The sequence below is a fragment of the Lytechinus pictus genome, chromosome 11 (assembly GCF_037042905.1).
Source record: "Lytechinus pictus isolate F3 Inbred chromosome 11, Lp3.0, whole genome shotgun sequence".
In the NCBI taxonomy this organism is placed as follows: Eukaryota; Metazoa; Echinodermata; class Echinoidea; order Temnopleuroida; family Toxopneustidae; genus Lytechinus; species Lytechinus pictus.
Window position 1 is genome coordinate 15,142,160 of NC_087255.1, and position 17,448 is coordinate 15,159,607.

Here is a 17,448-nt window from a genome sequence, read left to right on the forward strand (position 1 = left end):
TTTTTATCTCATTATCATCATGGCCTTACGCAGAATTTTTTCCGGGGGGGGGGGGTGGGGGGAGCAGGACGCGCGTAAACTTTCTCATAAAAATCTTGAGAAAGCGAAGCGACCAAGCTTGTCATTTGAGCTTGGTCGCGTCGCTGTCTCGCTTTCAAGATTTTTTTGAGAAACTTTACGCACGTCATGCTCCGGCCCCGGCCCCCTGGAAAAAATTATGCGTAAGGCCATGTTGATAATGAGATAAAAATAATGAAAATGAAAGTATACATAAATCAATGTGCCAGGCTCTTTAGAGCATGGCCGTATACAGAATTTCTTTCGGAGGAGGGGGGGGGGGGGAGCAGACGCGTAAACGTTCTCAAGTTGAAAGCGACACAGCGAAGCGACCAAGCTTGTCATTTGGGCACTTTTCGGAGTTTTAAAAGTGAAATACGAAGGCTTTCGTGCACACTTTTGGTGAATTTTGTGATAATTTTCAATAGAAAAATAAGTTTTTAAAAAATTAGGGGTCATCATGCCCCCGTATTGTCGTTGCGAGCATTTTGGGGCCAGGGTGAAATCGCCCCAAACGCCTCAAACAGACACTCCAAAATGTATTTGAAGTGCATTATTAGAACTGAAACTTATTTCTACACCAGGAAAAATTAACTTAACAAAAAAAGCAACAAGAAATATTTATAAAAAGTAGAAGGGCCTGTACAAGTACACTGATATTTCACTCTCTCAGCTCATATGCACTTGATCGACTTCCATCGAGGATTCGGGCTAAATTCCGCCCGCCACTTCCGGGGACCAACCAACGTAGTATTTCGATGAAGAGCACTCCGTCGATTCACCGGTTGTCCCTACCGTACACGCGCGCCTATGGGGATTGTGAACTGTAGGAAAAATCGTATAAAATTACACTTTTTGATATTTCTACGAAGACGAAGTTATATAGAAAATGAAGAATATTACAATCAGACCATATCCCTAGAAAATTGCTTCAAGAAATGTCATTATGAAGAGGAAATGGACAAAAATTTGTGAAGAAAAATCACGAAAAAGGAAATCGCATCATGAATATTCATATCATGGGCGGTCCCACATTTGCATGTTATAGCGAGTTTTCCATTATTTAATAAATAATGGCATTATTTAATAAATAATGGCATTATTTAATAAATAATGGCATTATTTAATAAATAATGGCATTATTTAATAAATAATGGTTATTTGTATATAAATAATGATTATTTGTATATAATGGCAAACTGTAAAAATTGTTTATAAATAATGATTATTTATAAATAATGGGATATTGAAACAAAATTATTATTTATAAATAATGAAGTAGATATTTCATTATTTAACAAATAATCTTTATTTATAAATAATGGAAAACTCGAACATTAAATAATGATTATTTATAAATAATGAGAATAATGGTGCACTCGAAAAAATTATTTATAAATAATGAAGTAGACGTTTTCATTATTTAACAAATAATCATTATTTATAAATAATGGAAAACTCAACAAATTATTTATAAATAATGAAAAACAAATAATCATTATTTATAAATAATGAAAAACAAATAATCATTATTTGTAAATAATGAAAAACAAATAATCATTATTTATAAATAATGAAAAACAAATAATCATTATTTATAAATAATGAAAAACAAATAATCATTATTTATAAATAATGAAAAACAAATAATCATTATTTATAAATAATGAAAAACAAATAATCATTATTTATAAATAATGAAAAACAAATAATCATTATTTATAAATAATGGAATGTCGAACTATTATTATTTACAAATAATGAAGTATTACTTGGAATTATATATAAATAATTAGAAATGATATTTTATATAATAGTAGTTATTTACAAATAAAATGTAAATTATATATAAATAATAGTTATTATTTAATAAATAATGATTATATAACAAATAATTGTTCTATATAATATTGGTACATTCGGCGCCTCATAGAGCAGTGCAGTGAGGGTTCCGTATATACATGTATGTACACACAGAGCAAACAATCTGAACTCTCACTCTAGCCAGCTGATTGCCTTCTAGAGCAGCAGTGGGCCAAGCTCAAGAGTCATACGTGGCAACCCAACTCCAAGGATAGAAAGTCAATATACACCAGACCGGCAGGGATATATTTCTTTATATTGACCAGCCTTGGCCTCAACTTTAATTCTCATACTGTGGATTGGATACATTTGAAGATTATCACTGTTTGGAGACTTGAACGGGAATTTACAAAATCAACACTGATCAAGTTGCCTAACTACAAGTTCCTGTTGATGTCAAATTAACTTTTGATAGAAAGTACATGTACATGTAACTCCAGTCTAGTCTGACAGTGCAGTCACAGTGAAAACATCATGGGTTCTATTTTATCATACTTTTGGTCATCTGAGCCACAGGAGAGAAACTTGGACATTGAGGTAAAAGAAAAAAGTAGGCCCTATTTGTTTGTTAGTTCTAAATTTAGAATTATGTGTACCGGTAATGGAATTTCACCGAGGCAGGCTGCTGTCATTGTACATGTTTGTCTTGAACTTGAACTTGTACAGACCTGTACTTGTGTGCAAGGTAGTACTTTTTATGCTGGTGGGAGTTGGAGTTTGGTCACAATACAATGTAGGCCTACACTGTACATACAGACTGAGATAGCAAAACGATTTCTAAACGTGTTCATGTTGGATACTAATTGTGAATAGTACAGATAGGGTTATTGATATTTATGATTTTATTCAGTTATTAATGATTGTAAACATGGAACTGAAAGAAGTACAACTAATACAGAATTTACATGTAACATACCTGTAGATTTGCGATCAAGAGGATCAAGGATTGTTCATTTGTTAAGTCTGATACTTTTGATAGTCCAATACTGAGTTTGATGTGTAAAAGAATATTAGATTGATGTAGGAAGTACATTTACAGTACGACATTTAATTATATATTTCATGAAATATATATTAAAAGGGTGAATTATCAAGTTTTCAAGTAGAGTCATTTCACATGTTTTTTCACCGATCTCACTACAACAGGCTGGCGATTGTTCCGTTGAGACAAATTTTTAAAAATACTCTTTTTTTGTCAAAAATACTTTTTTTTCTTCTACAAAATACTTTTTTTGGTTGTAGAAGGTTGGCATGTCTGCAGTAGGAATATTTAACTGAAAATTTATTTCTGGTGACTTTTTGGGGGGTTTGGGGGGTTTTGCCATGCCTCGTCACATTATTTATTGTAATATGGGGGAATCATGTGCATGTGGCATTGCAAAATGATGATAACCCAACTACAGGTATATGTATTCTTCAATGGATTTTTGCTGTAGCCTACCTTTATTGAAATGTTTCTTTCACTTTTCTCCTTTTATTGAAACTTGTTTCCATAAATGGGACTTCCCCATTAATTGTCTGCATTGAAAACATTCAGATTACATTGATCATTCTTTAATATTAATGTTACTTGCAAGGGGATGTTTGTTGTCTTGTTTGTGATTCTGAACAAAGTCCAATCCCTCTAGAGCTGTTCTTGTGCTTGCATTGTGTGATTACATTGGGTGCATACTAGAATGATCTCATCATTAGCACAGAAATATTGAATTCACCTGCGTACGTGGTAACCGGTGCTCTCTGACAACACATTTTATTTTGGATACTTATACCTCGGTCGCATTTGCTCTATGGTGACCATACGGCGAGTCGAAAACAGCTGTTTTAACATTTTTTGTACCAGCTATACATAGGTGGTTTGAATAAAAATGAATAAAACGGCTGTTTTCGACTCGCCGTACGGCCGCCGTAGAGCAAATGTGACCAAGGTATTAACACTTCATGGTTTCTCCTGTGACAACCACTTGTAGTGTGACAGTTTTACTTTTGATAATTTTTAAATTTTATACTTCTCACATTTATCTCTTTTTTGCCTTTTTTTTCTTTAGGCTGTCCAGTCTCCCATCTCAAACTCTATTCCACAGGTCATGGCTAGTGTTAAACCAACGGTGATCTTTGTATTAGGGGGACCAGGGGCCGGTAAAGGAACTCAGTGTGAGAAGATTGTAGAGGTAAGCAGATGACGGGGAGGATATTGATGATGGGGATGGGGATGACGAGGATGATGATGCTGATGATGATGATGCTTGTAGGGGACTTAATGATAATTAATTGTCAAAACAGCGGTAAAGAACTCAGTGCCAGATGATTGTGAAGATGAGTAGGAGGCCATTTGACGATGATGATGGTGATGATGATGATGATGCTTGTAGTGGACTTGATGATAATGAAGCATCAAAACAACGGTAAGGAACTCGGTGCAAGAAGATTGTAAGAAGAGGAGGAGGACATTTGATGATGATGATGATGATGATGCTTGTATAGGACTTGATGATAATGAAGCATCAAAACAACGGTAAGGAACTCGGTGCAAGAAGATTGTAAGAAGATGAGGAGGAGGAGGACATTTGATGATGATGATGATGATGCTGACGCTTGTAGTGGACTTGATGATAATGAAGCGTCAAAACAACGGTAAGGAACTCAGTGCCAGAAGATTGTAAGAAGATTAGGAAGAGGACATTTGATGAAGATGATGACAGTGGTAGTAGTGGTGAAGATGATGATTGGGATGATGATGATATTTGTAATGGTGATTAAGGTGACAATGGTTGTGGTGGTGGTCAGGAGGAGGATGATGATGAAAATGAGTTAACATGTATCTGGTTTACCTTGTGTTGTTTCCATTTCACATTCTTTTTTTCTTTCTCAACAGAAATTCGGCTTTGTTCACTTATCAGCAGGTGAACTTTTGAGAGCAGAGAGAAAAAGTGGTTCAAAGAACGGCGAGGTCATAGAGAGTTATATTAAGAATGGAGAAATTGTTCCAGTAAAAATCACATTGGGTTTATTGGAAAAGGTACGTACAGAGGGCTCTGCCATAATATCATTTCACAAAAAACTAGGTAGAAAGTCAAAAGGGGCCTAAGCTTTTGATCCTAGCAGAATCTTCGTCGGAGGCAAAATGACAAACATATAAAGTGGTCCAACCATAATATGGACCACAGACAAGCTACAGCAACACTAGAAACAAGGAGACAAAAGGGGCATTAGTGAGTAGAGAAGACCAATCAGGTTAGTGAAGGGGATGAAAGAAAAGGAGTAGGCAGACACAAAGGGAAGTTAGTGTAAGTAAGGCCAGTAAAAGACCTCAAGCCAAGAGGGATTAAGATAATGAGGCAGGCAACATCAAACAGGATCTGGAACAAAAAAAACCAAAAAAAATAGGTAGTTTGAAATAACATGGGAGGTGTTTTACAAAGAGTTAAATGTGACTTAAAAGTCATAATAGTGCTGACGCGCACAATATTATTTAACGTGCCATCTTATTGATTAATACAGTACGCAGAAGTGTGTTGTGGTCTAGTGCTTCTGACTCGCCTTTCAAACAGAGGGTCGTAGGTCCGAATCCTAGCCATGTGTTTTCCTCTAGACAAAAATTTATTCACCGGTATTGCACTAGACCCAGGTGAGGTGAATGGGTAGGCAATGTGCCTTGCAGTACATGTAGATTGTTTCTAGATAAGATGGCACTATACAAATGCCTGTTATTAATATTATTATTATTATTAGCGTGCGCCCTTGTAGCATGATTTGACCATTGCGGTGACACCTTTTATTCGGCAGGCAAGTGGACATTTAAGTGCAACACTAAGGCCCGTATGCTGAAGTCAGGTTTAACTTAGACCATGGTCTAACTCTGTGCTAAAAGTATGGGAAGCCAAAAGTGTCGAATTTTTTATTATGTTGTATGTTCCTTATGTTTACTGTGCTCTTTCCTGATTCATCGATGGTAAAGACAATCATCTGTTTATTTCCTAGACAATTATGAATGATCTTAGAGCCAAATGAGTTGTAATATGACATCTCTACAGTTAGTGATTTATGTAACAATTGGCTATCCATACTTAAACCACAACTTAAAACCTGAGGTTAAGTTAAACCTGACTTCAGAATACGGGCCCGACTTTGTGAAACATCTCCCTAATATGTCTACATGTGAAGGGGATACTCCTGGCTGAAAATTTGTGATATTCATAACATGTACATGTAGAGTAATCACACACAAAATAAAAAACTTTAAATATCATCAAATCTGGATGAAGCATAATGAGATTCATACCATTTCAATAAAGTTTTGCATTATTTTATTGATCAGTTCTATGCTGTATGCATATATTTCTAATGAATATGCATTTAATAGCCAACTGATGATGCCATCTCCCAATGTAATATTTGTGTTTTATTATATGAAATTTTTTTATTCAAATTATTTCCTCCCAAGAATGTAAAGATGGAATTTGCCACTGATGCACTGTGTATTGCTGAAACTTATTTTGTTTACTTTAATAGGGAGACATATTTTACACACGTGTATACAATATAAAATGATTTTGATTTCATGTAATAAACTTATAAAAAGAATAGCTGGGACACGGCATCATCTGCCCATCTATTACAAGTCTATTCGCGATGGCTTACCTACTCTGTTTACTCATGACCATTTTCCGAAAATATTGCTGAACTTAAATATTCAAAACTTGATCTTTGTCAATCAGATTTTGATGAAACTTTCAGCTATTTGATAATTTAAATTTGCTCTATATCTACATGTAACTTCAGATAGTATCATTTTCAGTATCCCTTTAAAGTTTATTTTCATCAGTCTTGTCAGTTAATATTTTTTTATTTTTTTGTAGTTGTGGAGATATGGTCAAACGATAACTCTGTACCTGTATGAACAATGCAGTTGAAACAGGCCCCAGATATTGCACTGTGCAACTTGCACAGCTCAATTAATAGGAAATTGTTTGGAATGAAAAACAGGATGTTTTTGCCAAATTATCTTGTTACTAAGTTAGGAATTATATTATTCAATTTTACCCTTTTTAGCATTGCCAAATTGTAGGGTGTTTCAAATTTGTTAACAAAAAAGTTTTCAGGGCTGTTCCAAATCAAATTTCTTGAACTTCAGATTGATTAGGACAATGCATTTACGACAATGTCTGTATATATACTGTACATATAATACTTTGTCATATGCTTGCATGCTCAATCCAAGATTGAAATAAAAACAACTTTATGTAATTCACCAGGATTCTTTACTTTCTGGCTTTAAAAAATAGATGGAAGTATTCATTCTAGGTGACGGGGTATTTATTTGACTTTATATGTATTAATTTTTTTTGGAAGTTAAAGGCAAAGCTCTCTGAGAGTAATACAGATAAGAGTTTTGGCATAATGTTTTACTCTTGGATTATTTTGCAGATTGGTAAAGTTAGCTTTTGTTTCAATATTTTGTAGACATGTTTTATGCTTGATAACAGCTTTATGTTTTTAGTATAATTTGTAATATATATAATGGAATGTAGGTTTGTCCGAAGAAAAGGGCTCAATGATTGATATCGTAAAATTTTGATCAACAGTAATTTGAAATCTCTGATCATCAGTCTCTGCCCCCCCCCCCTTTCTCTCTCATGTCTTTTTGAAATATCCCTTTGTATATTCCTTCTTATTCTCTATTATCTCTCTAATCCAACTCTATTTTGCTCTCTCCAATTCCACTCTCCCCTCCACACCCTAATTCATTCTACCCCTTATTCTGCATCCACTATCTTCCAACTCCAATCTCTATCCCTCTTTCCTTTCTCCTGTCCTTTCCTCAACATTGCATTCCTCTTCCTTTAAAATTTCCCTCTTTATCATCTTGTCCCGTACAGAGTATGGATGAAAATGTCACCAAGAGATTTCTCATCGATGGATTCCCAAGGAATGAAGACAACCTGTCCGGGTGGAATGAAGTTATGCAGGATAAAGTCGACCTCAAATTTGTTTTATTCTTTGATTGTTCAAAAGAGGTAAGTTTGATTTATCACAACCAGTATTAGTTTAGACTTTTACAAGATAAAATCATTCACAGTATTAATCAAGAAACAAAACAATCTCAACTTTATAGTATTCTGTAATTCTAATGCTTTTAAAGGCTCAAAGTAGTAATGTGCATTTGATGTTGTACAATGTGCATGTATATGTGTTGGATGGCTGGTATAGAAGTGCAGGCTTCATTGACTGGCTGTTTACAATCTGTTATCACTTGAGCTAGTTTTGCAGTCACTACCTTTTTTAACCACCTTTTTGGTTATATAAATGAATTTGATATTGTCGATTCTATGTCGTATAGATTTATGGGAAAAATTGTCACACTTTTTTTATTAACAACATAGCCTATTAGTATGGCGGCTCAGCTTCAGCTGGAGTGATGATATGATACCAAGTATCAAAGCGCAGTTGAGTATATGCACATATTACTGTGCTATATAAATGGAATTATTATTATTATTAGTAGTAGTAGTAGTAGTAGTATTATCCTTATCATTATTATTATTAATTATTAGTATTACCTGCAGCCAGCAAATACATTTAATTCACAGAGAAGATGCACAATCCTTATGATATAGCTTTAATATTCTTTCTTGATTTTCTTCCAGACATGTGTCCAGAGAATTCTAGAGAGAGGGAAGACAAGTGGACGATCAGATGATAATGTACAAAGTCTCGAAAAAAGGTAAAAAGAAATTCAGTTTTTTAATGCAATCTCGTAAAAATGTCAGTGTAAACTTTCAATATTGCCTTTTTAACATGGGTTTTTGAATGGGTCCCCTGGGACCTCCTTACCCCTACCACACCATTCATTCAACTGTAGTGTATATGTATAATACCCCTTATGATGAACAGGCATGGCCTTCAAGGTAACTTTATCAGGCCATTGACAAAAATACAAACCTCTTTGTTTTGAGAATTTGTGTTTCATTCCTAAATGAAGAAATGGCTTTGAAAGAAAAGTTCTTCATTTGCAGTTATTGATTTGATTTATGGATTTCCATTTCACAATTGTACATAATATGATAACATAACAAGGTCGAAAATACTGCAATTATATGTAATTATACTGTACTTATATTATGATTATACAGTTAAATGAATTATGTAGGAGTGAAAATAGCATCCAGCTTCATTTTATCAGAGTTGCCTACTTTTCCCTTTTTGTGTATTTTATACTGATTTTTATGAAATAGAATACCACAGGTTTTGTGAAGAATACTGTTATTTCCCTCCAAAAGGATTAAAATCTTACATAAGTTTAATGCAGAAATGTTGAAAATATAGTGTTGTCACCCCAGGATACCTCTAATCCCGCAAAAAATGGCAATTATTTTTATAAGTTTGGCATTTCTGTATTAATTCTAAATTTTGAATGAATCAAATTAAAGTTAATATTTTTATCTAGAATTATTTCTGCTTTCAATACTCAACATTACATAGATTTAGATTAAGAATTAGATCCAAATGAGTTTTGTTCTGTTAACTTCTGATTTATGGAATGACATAGCCAAAATAATCCCCTGTCCAAAATATTTATATCATCTATTGAAATGAGAATATCTCTGATTTGTTGTTATTTTTAATTTTGTTATTCACTTTTGAATTTTTATTGTCACATTATGATCTTTAAAAGCTATGATTTCATGAAAAGGTGTTGAAAATCAAGGGCTATACTTACACCATCATAGAATAGATCTATAACCTACATGTATACACAAATCTAGCTATTGCGAAATCATGAAACTTCATCTAAAAAGTGAGCACAATGAAGATCACTAGAGATGTAGGACTGAATTAATATGCAAATGATGCACAGATGTGAATGGATCGGTAGGTTTTTTGGAAATTGTTAAGACGGGTTTCCATATTTACTGCATGCTCACTAGTCCTACCGATGCACAGACAAACCTGTGTATTATTTTGTAAAATCAATTTTTTACAGCATAAGTAATTACCGACTCATGGCTAGCCATGCATAAGTAATTACCGGACGCATGGCAAATTTACCAGATACATTGCTGGCCATGCATGCATGATACCCATTCTAATAGCATCCACTTTGCAGACGCTTCCTGCAGCATTCAGAATCTATCGAAAATGCCAGCAAAATCACGACTAGATTAGAGTTCATCGTAGAAAGTTGGTGGACAAGGACTGCTAATATTGTCTTGAAAATCAGACCGGACAAAAAATTGCAAATATGTGTCTGTCCCGAGTCCACGACGACGCTGCTGTTTTGATTCACCGAATTTTCGACAAAGGCTGCTTTGTTATTCTCTGCATTATACAAAGCTTCTGCGAAGTGATTGCTTAAATACCCTATTATTGCTTTAAAACAGACCTGAAACCGGGAAGGAAAGTCATTCTTAATTTGTCGGCAATTCTGTGTAAACTAATAGAATCAGTTGGATGGTCAGTTTATTGGATTCTGTTCGAATTTATTTTGGATCGCTATCACAACTGTTACTGACATTTAGTTTTGATGTGATTGCAGGTTTGTAAGTAATTAAACTTTCCAAGTGACTATCACAACTGTTATTGACATTTAGTTTTGATGTGATTGCAGGTTTGTAAGTAAGTAAACTTTCCAAGTGACTATCACAACTGGTATTGACATTTAGTTTTGATGTGATTGCAGGTTTGTAAGTAATTAAACTTTCCAAGTGACTATCACAACTGTTATTGACATTTAGTTTTGATGTGATTGCAGGTTTGTAAGTAAGTAAACTTTCCAAGTGACTATCACAACTGGTATTGACATTTAGTTTTGATGTGATTGCAGGTTTGTAAGTAAGTAAACTTTCCAAGTGACTATCACAACTGGCATTGACATTTAGTTTTGATGTGATTGCAGGTTTGTAAGTAATTAAACTTTCCAAGTGACTATCACAACTGGTATTGACATTTAGTTTTGATGTGATTGCAGGTTTGTAAGTAATTAAACTTTCCAAGTGACTATCACAACTGGTATTGACATTTAGTTTTGATGTGATTGCAGGTTTGTAAGTAATTAAACTTTCCAAGTGACTATCACAACTGGTATTGACATTTAGTTTTGATGTGATTGCAGGTTTGTAAGTAATTAAACGTTCCAATTGACTATCACAACTGGTATTGACATTTAGTTTTGATGTGATTGCAGGTTTGTAAGTAATTAAACTTTCCAAGTGACTATCACAACTGGTATTGACATTTAGTTTTGATGTGATTGCAGGTTTGTAAGTAAGTAAACTTTCCAAGTGACTATCACAACTGTTATTGACATTTAGTTTTGATGTGATTGCAGGTTTGTAAGTAATTAAACTTTCCAAGTGACTATCACAACTGTTATTGACATTTAGTTTTGATGTGATTGCAGGTTTGTAAGTAAGTAAACTTTCCAAGTGACTATCACAACTGTTATTGACATTTAGTTTTGATGTGATTGCAGGTTTGTAAGTAAGTAAACTTTCCAAGTGACTATCACAACTGTTATTGACATTTAGTTTTGATGTGATTGCAGGTTTGTAAGTAAGTAAACTTTCCAAGTGACTATCACAACTGTTATTGACATTTAGTTTTGATGTGATTGCAGGTTTGTAAGTAAGTAAACTTTCCAAGTGACTATCACAACTGTTATTGACATTTAGTTTTGATGTGATTGCAGGTTTGTAAGTAAGTAAACTTTCCAAGTGACTATCACAACTGTTATTGACATTTAGTTTTGATGTGATTTCAGGTTTGTAAGTAATTAAACTTTCCAAGTGACTATCACAACTGTTATTGACATTTAGTTTTGATGTGATTGCAGGTTTGTAAGTAAGTAAACTTTCCAAGTGACTATCACAACTGCTATTGACATTTAGTTTTGATGTGATTGCAGGTTTCTAACATATCAGAATTCGTCCAAACCAATCATTGACCATTATGATGCACAGGGAAAAGTAAAAAAGATTGCAGCTGAGAGTGATCCAGATTCCGTAAGTAAACTTTCCAAGTGACTATTTCAATTTAATATGTCATTGTCAAAGAGGGAATGCATATTGGGTGTGTGTATATGAGTTTTGTCAGACGTGTATCAATCAGATATGATTATTTACGTCTGGGACCGACCTTTAACGTCACCTTCCGAAAGACGTGACCAGGGATCGAACCTCGAATCTCTGCATCAATTTGTAACTTCCCCACATAGCTTGGATTACAGGCGCACGCCACAACGCATATTGGGGACGTTTGGGGGGGGGGTTCTTGTTGTGCGTAAACTTGTACATAAATTCCTGAGTACATGTAGCTTTACAAACAGCTTTCTAAAATGCCCACCTGTATTAAAGATTGAAGCACTAATTCTCATTACGCTTTGATTATTCCTGGTTACTTTGTCCTTCATTCCGGATGATTAGATCTTTTTGTGAGTCTTCCTTCATTGTTATCACCAATAGGATTTCCTCACATTCCACCTTTTCAGACAAACTGTTTTACTTTGAGTAAAGAGGAGTCCTAGATAAAACTTGTATGGATGTATGAAGAAATATAGCATTGTATGCCTATGTGATTAGCAATCTCCCTTTCCCCTATCTTTAATACTGCATAGTGGGAAATGCTACATGTTTATCAAAATAATGATGTTGGCCAATTATCCCTGTTCCAATAAATTCAATCTCTTTATTTTCAAAGGTACTAGGGCTCCTTCTCAACCCATCAACTGTTATGTCAACCTTTTTTTTTCTTTTACATTTTCCAGGTCTTTGGAGAAGTGACAAGAGTATTCCAAGAGTCGGGGCTTTGAGAGGAAACTTTTCCGTAGTCCAATCAGCCGATCACAGGAATGAATCGAATCAAGCCACAGTTATTAATTAAGCATCTTGAACATTTGACTATCAGAAGGTTGTAACTCACTCTGGGGCTATTTTGAGATTTATGGTATTAACATAATCAGCAATATTTTACAGATTATGGAAACCATAAAGCATTAACTCATTCAACTTATTGCCTAAAATAAAAGCAAAATAACACTCCACCATATCTCTATGGAGATATGGTGATTTCAAGTTCAGTGTTGACCTTTTGGTGTTGGTGTTAGGTCAATTTTTACATGATTATAACACCAAACATGAAATGAAGATGGTCCTGAAAAGTCACCCACTAGTTGTTGAGATGTCAATAATGTGATCTGGATCAGTTTTACAAACTCTGAATAGGTTTTTCGAGCAAGGGTAAGCAATCCAAATTTCAACACCGGACTTGAAATCACCCATTCACTATCAGAAAGACTTGAGATCGGGTTACACCTTTCTGCTAGGTCATTTCTCTCAAAATCAGTGTTTTAGAGTTCCAGCCTTCTGTTTGCAACCCTTTATTGTCGACTCAAAATCTCTTCTGGAGCTTTTATAAACTGTGGTATGGGAAAGACAGTAAATCTTAAAAATAATTGTATAATTGAAAACTAAGGGTGAGAATTATTATATAGCTGTGCACAATTAACGCTGATGGCATGTCATGTGATTACAGTGTTTAATTATGCCAGAGATTAAAAAATACTTGGGAGTATTTTTGTATTGCCATGTCAGTTTCTATTCAGCGGGCTGTTTCAAACTCATGTTTGGTGTCAAGATTGTGAATTGTGCTGTTGACTCTCGCGTCAATACAAATTCAGGGTGAAAATGATAAATGTAATGAAAATAATGCCAATTATATTATTAATAGCTCAATACCGAGTTCAATCAGTCACAATACCAGCTTTATCATGTAAAACCCTCATTTGGGAGACCGCTGCTCAGATCTGAACTGCTGTTTTATACCCCTGTTTTAAAAAGCCTCGTTAGAGGATCCAAGATATTTTATTGCAAGGGCTATCAATCCTGTATTCCCCGATAATCCCTCCCATGTAACATTTCTCCTCCGCAGGCAAGGCTGAGCGTTGAGCCAGGGTCAGGCGATAAACAGCAGCTGCGATAATCTGCAAGAGCAGCTCTGCCTGTAGTAGGCCCTTAGGAATGAAATTATTGTATTTGATATTTAATCAGGTTTTCAAAGGAATATTGTATTTAGAAATCCAATGTTAATTTGTTTTCAATTTCAAATGAAGAAAGTCGGCCCCGAAATATGGAAACTATTAAAGAGAGAAAAATGACGGCATGCGCAGGCGAGCCGTGCAGAGTTTTGTGTGTGAGCCCACTTCTGTCACTGCAGTTCAGTTCTTATCGGACCCATCGAGGTCAAGGAACACATGTTTAGATACTTAAATAACTGGACCGGGGTGATTTAGGTTTTTCATGGTTCGAAACTAGGGTATATCTCCTCTAATGATAATTTTGCATCATGTTAGGTTTGGTGTTATGGCTAGTGCTAGTGCTTCCTCAACACCAACACCAGATCTTAACACTAAACTAGAGATCACCCACTGGTAGGTTCAGTGTGAACAAATTTGACCAAAATATGTCAAGGGTATTAACTCATGAAACAACAGTCTTCATCAAATGCTATACTATTTAAACTGAATAATTGTTGTTTTTTTTAATTTGTAAACATACTGTATTCCAATGAATTGAACACAACTCTTTCATACAACAGTGAACTTTGACCTCGAAATTGTGAGTGAAATGAACTTCTTCAAAAGAATTATGTATTGCCTCTGTGTGAACTGTGATCGACACATTCTTTACTTTTTTATCGTACTTGGAATAATCTCAGATATATATTTGTGTAAATTTTCATAGCTATTTATTCCATTGTATGTAATTGCAAAGCAATTGTACTTTGATAGGTACATTCACATTATAAGATTGCCGTAGAAGAATGTCAGATTTTCAGCTGTATGTTGTATTCGTTTTTTATGGTGATTTATGATAGAAGATAAAACATGATGTATATATTGAATAAGCTTGTGTTTTCATAAAATTTTGAATTTATGAATCCACCATCAATGATAATCTGTGTGTAGTTACCGTCATAGACCAGAAATGGTCATTGCTTGAAAAAAATAACAGCTAATAAAAAGTTTCCATCACCCAGTACAAGTGTATCATATTTTGTAGTGATTTCAGGAAATGTACAGGGTCCCTATACAGCTTCTTAATCTGTTGCATGGTGGGTGTTTCATGTTAGGTTATTACTAAGCGACTTTACACTCGACAGGTGGCCATTTCTCTCTGGGAGCTAAAGCTACATGTATGAAATTTAGGTCATGTCAATTACCAGAAGAAAGGATCACCAGTCGTGTTTGAAGTCCTGCATAGCTTGGGAATAGCTTTATGAAACGGCCCCGTCTCTTACATATCGTTTGCCTGTTGCGACTACACGACACAAAATTTAGGGAATTTTTTTTTCCAAATATATTTTTCCATTATGCATCTTGTTGGCTCTAATCTTTGAGGTGTCTGTGTGTATGATTGATTGAAGTAGAAATAAAATGCATCATGGATTGTGACATGTTTAAGTCATCAAACGCTCTCATTCTCCTTTTCTCTCTCTTCCATGTTTGTATCCATTGCCCTATCTCTCTCCCTTTTTCCGCTACCAATCTACATGTATGGGCCATGCAATGCAATATTTTTTAATCAATAATTTGGGCGTTAACAATATATGTAATAAAGCCTGGGTAGCAAGCAAGCAAATAGTATACATGTAAATCTGATCCTGTGAGCAGGATACTGACAGTCATTTGTTATGTAATTTTATGAGTGTATCAAGTCAATGGTTGCCTTCTTTACATTAAGTCAGGATTAATTTTATTTGATCCATACCAACCAAGATTCATTAAAAAAGGCTGTGTGTAATCAGACTATTTGTCAAGTTAAACAATATACGAGTCATACCAATTTACCTCACCTGGGTCGAGAGTGACAAAAGAAAGTCCATTTTTTTCATGAGGATTTAGACCCTTGTCATCCATAGTTATGAAACTTAAATTTTAAACATCTCTAGTCATTGTCTACCTGTATCAGGGTTTATGTTCCTTTTCAATGTGACATATGAGAGCTTGAAGTATTCATCAAGAGTCCATTAAAATCAACAAGTCTACTTTATATTCTTTGGTTTTAATACAAAGCCTTGTTAACTGCATCAGACTGCAAAAGAATGTTGCTGGTACCAGCATTTAGCCCTTTTTCTTCTCATCTTGGTAATATATGTTCCCCTGGACCTGCCCCTGTAACACGAAGCCAAGTTCTTGACTGACTACTCTATGATACACAACATTACACTGCATTAGGTTGACTTTCTTCTTTGTACATTTAATGCCGCAATATAAGATTGACCAAATCGTTGTCTGGTTGAAGTGCAGATTACACTATATATCATATGTTTGTTCAATGCGTATATGATATATATATATATATATGCCAATGAAGGGAGTATACAGAGTAGTTTGTTTATGCGCATAGATATAGTTGCCATCCAGAGGTACGATGATCAGTAGAATTCCAAATCTTTGATATTCTGTACCAGTACATGTATGTCTTCATCACTGTACACGTGTGTATAAGGTAAAGCCATTTGTTGTTCTGTAACTATCAGAAACTTGTTTCCTATTTTGAGTATATTGCCACTTATTTCATATGAATACATGCTACAGAGTGCCTCTGAATATGTATATAAGGTGACACGACAACAGCTCCTGCGACATTTGCTCCGGTCTTAATATCTCAGAGGGCATAGGGTTAGAGTTAGGATTGTAATAGAGTTTTGGGTTAAAAGTAATGTAAAAATCAGTATTAGGGTTTATTAAGTTTTGGAGGTTATATTTTATGCATGGCTCAACGTGCATATTTTCCATCAGAGCAATTGTCGCCGGAGCAAATGTCATGGAACTGTATAATATAAGCCCATGAAGACCATTTCACATGTCACATCTTGTCTGCTGTGCAAACCCTTCACTCAAGTTAAGGGGTCTGAATGCAAAGCCTATTGAGGACTTGTGTACTGAAGGCCCTCTTGCTGAATTGAAACAGCAAGTTTTATTTATGCAAGTCTTTGTGTGAAGACCCACTTGTTGGTAAAAAGTTTCAATCAGGGTCTGGGCCTGCAGACTAAGTATGTGACATCTATCCATGATTTTGTCACCTATTTATAAAGCAACTTCACTTGTATGTGACAGCCACTTGCATTGTGTATCTAAAGGCAAAATTACAAGCACAGGTTGGACACCCTGCTGTACTAATACAAGTTGTTTAAATCTGTGATTTATTTTCTCTTTTAGTTTGTGCAGTTTTCAGTTTGAACATGTTAATGCAACTATCTGCAGCATAACTAACATTACATGATTTGTAAAAATAAAGAAATTCGAAGACATCTATTTTGTGTTGTGTTTTTATTTATTTTTGTCTATGATCGTTAATATCAGTTTTATTCACTTCATAACAATGCACTGATTTGGCTCCTTCGGTCTTACTGCCATGGGTTTGATAAATTATCTTTGTCACCATAACAATATATACTTCACCATCACTAGCATCAGCATCATCAACATCACTTCTAACATCATAATAATCATCACCACCACAATCATAATCC

General features: G+C 34.7%; 1 protein-coding gene across 7 annotated transcripts; it reads left to right on the plus strand.

The window, feature by feature from the left end:
* The first annotated feature begins 1,996 nt into the window (after positions 1 to 1,996).
* On the plus strand, positions 1,997 to 17,226 carry LOC129270864 (UMP-CMP kinase-like). 7 transcript variants are annotated; one of them, XR_010295142.1, is made up of 8 exons: positions 1,997 to 2,457; positions 3,966 to 4,088; positions 4,793 to 4,936; positions 7,797 to 7,934; positions 8,565 to 8,641; positions 11,822 to 11,918; positions 12,680 to 13,407; positions 13,704 to 17,226. XR_010295142.1 is itself a non-coding variant. In XM_064106849.1 (7 exons), the coding sequence occupies exons 1-7, from the start codon at positions 2,395 to 2,397 to the stop codon at positions 12,722 to 12,724; spliced, it is 687 nt and encodes a 228-aa protein (XP_063962919.1). In that variant the 5' UTR covers positions 2,027 to 2,394; the 3' UTR covers positions 12,725 to 17,226. The 7 variants fall into 7 exon arrangements, 3 of the variants coding, with proteins under 3 accessions (XP_063962919.1, XP_063962920.1, XP_063962921.1); XR_010295145.1 differs by lacking the exon at positions 1,997 to 2,457 and adding an exon at positions 3,593 to 3,636; XR_010295144.1 differs by lacking the exon at positions 1,997 to 2,457 and adding an exon at positions 3,620 to 3,643.
* The last annotated feature ends 222 nt before the right edge of the window (positions 17,227 to 17,448 follow it).

What these genes read in the sequence shown, in the direction of transcription:
- LOC129270864 (XM_064106849.1), top strand. Translation starts at nt 2,395, where the DNA reads ATGGGTTCTATTTTATCATACTTTTGGTCATCTGAGCCACAGGAGAGA. An exon ending in AGAGAAACTTGGACATTGAG is followed by an intron (nt 2,458 to 3,965) that starts GTAAAAGAAAAA and finishes TTTTTTCTTTAG; the next exon opens with GCTGTCCAGTCTCCCATCTC. An exon ending in TCTTTGATTGTTCAAAAGAG is followed by an intron (nt 7,935 to 8,564) that starts GTAAGTTTGATT and finishes ATTTTCTTCCAG; the next exon opens with ACATGTGTCCAGAGAATTCT.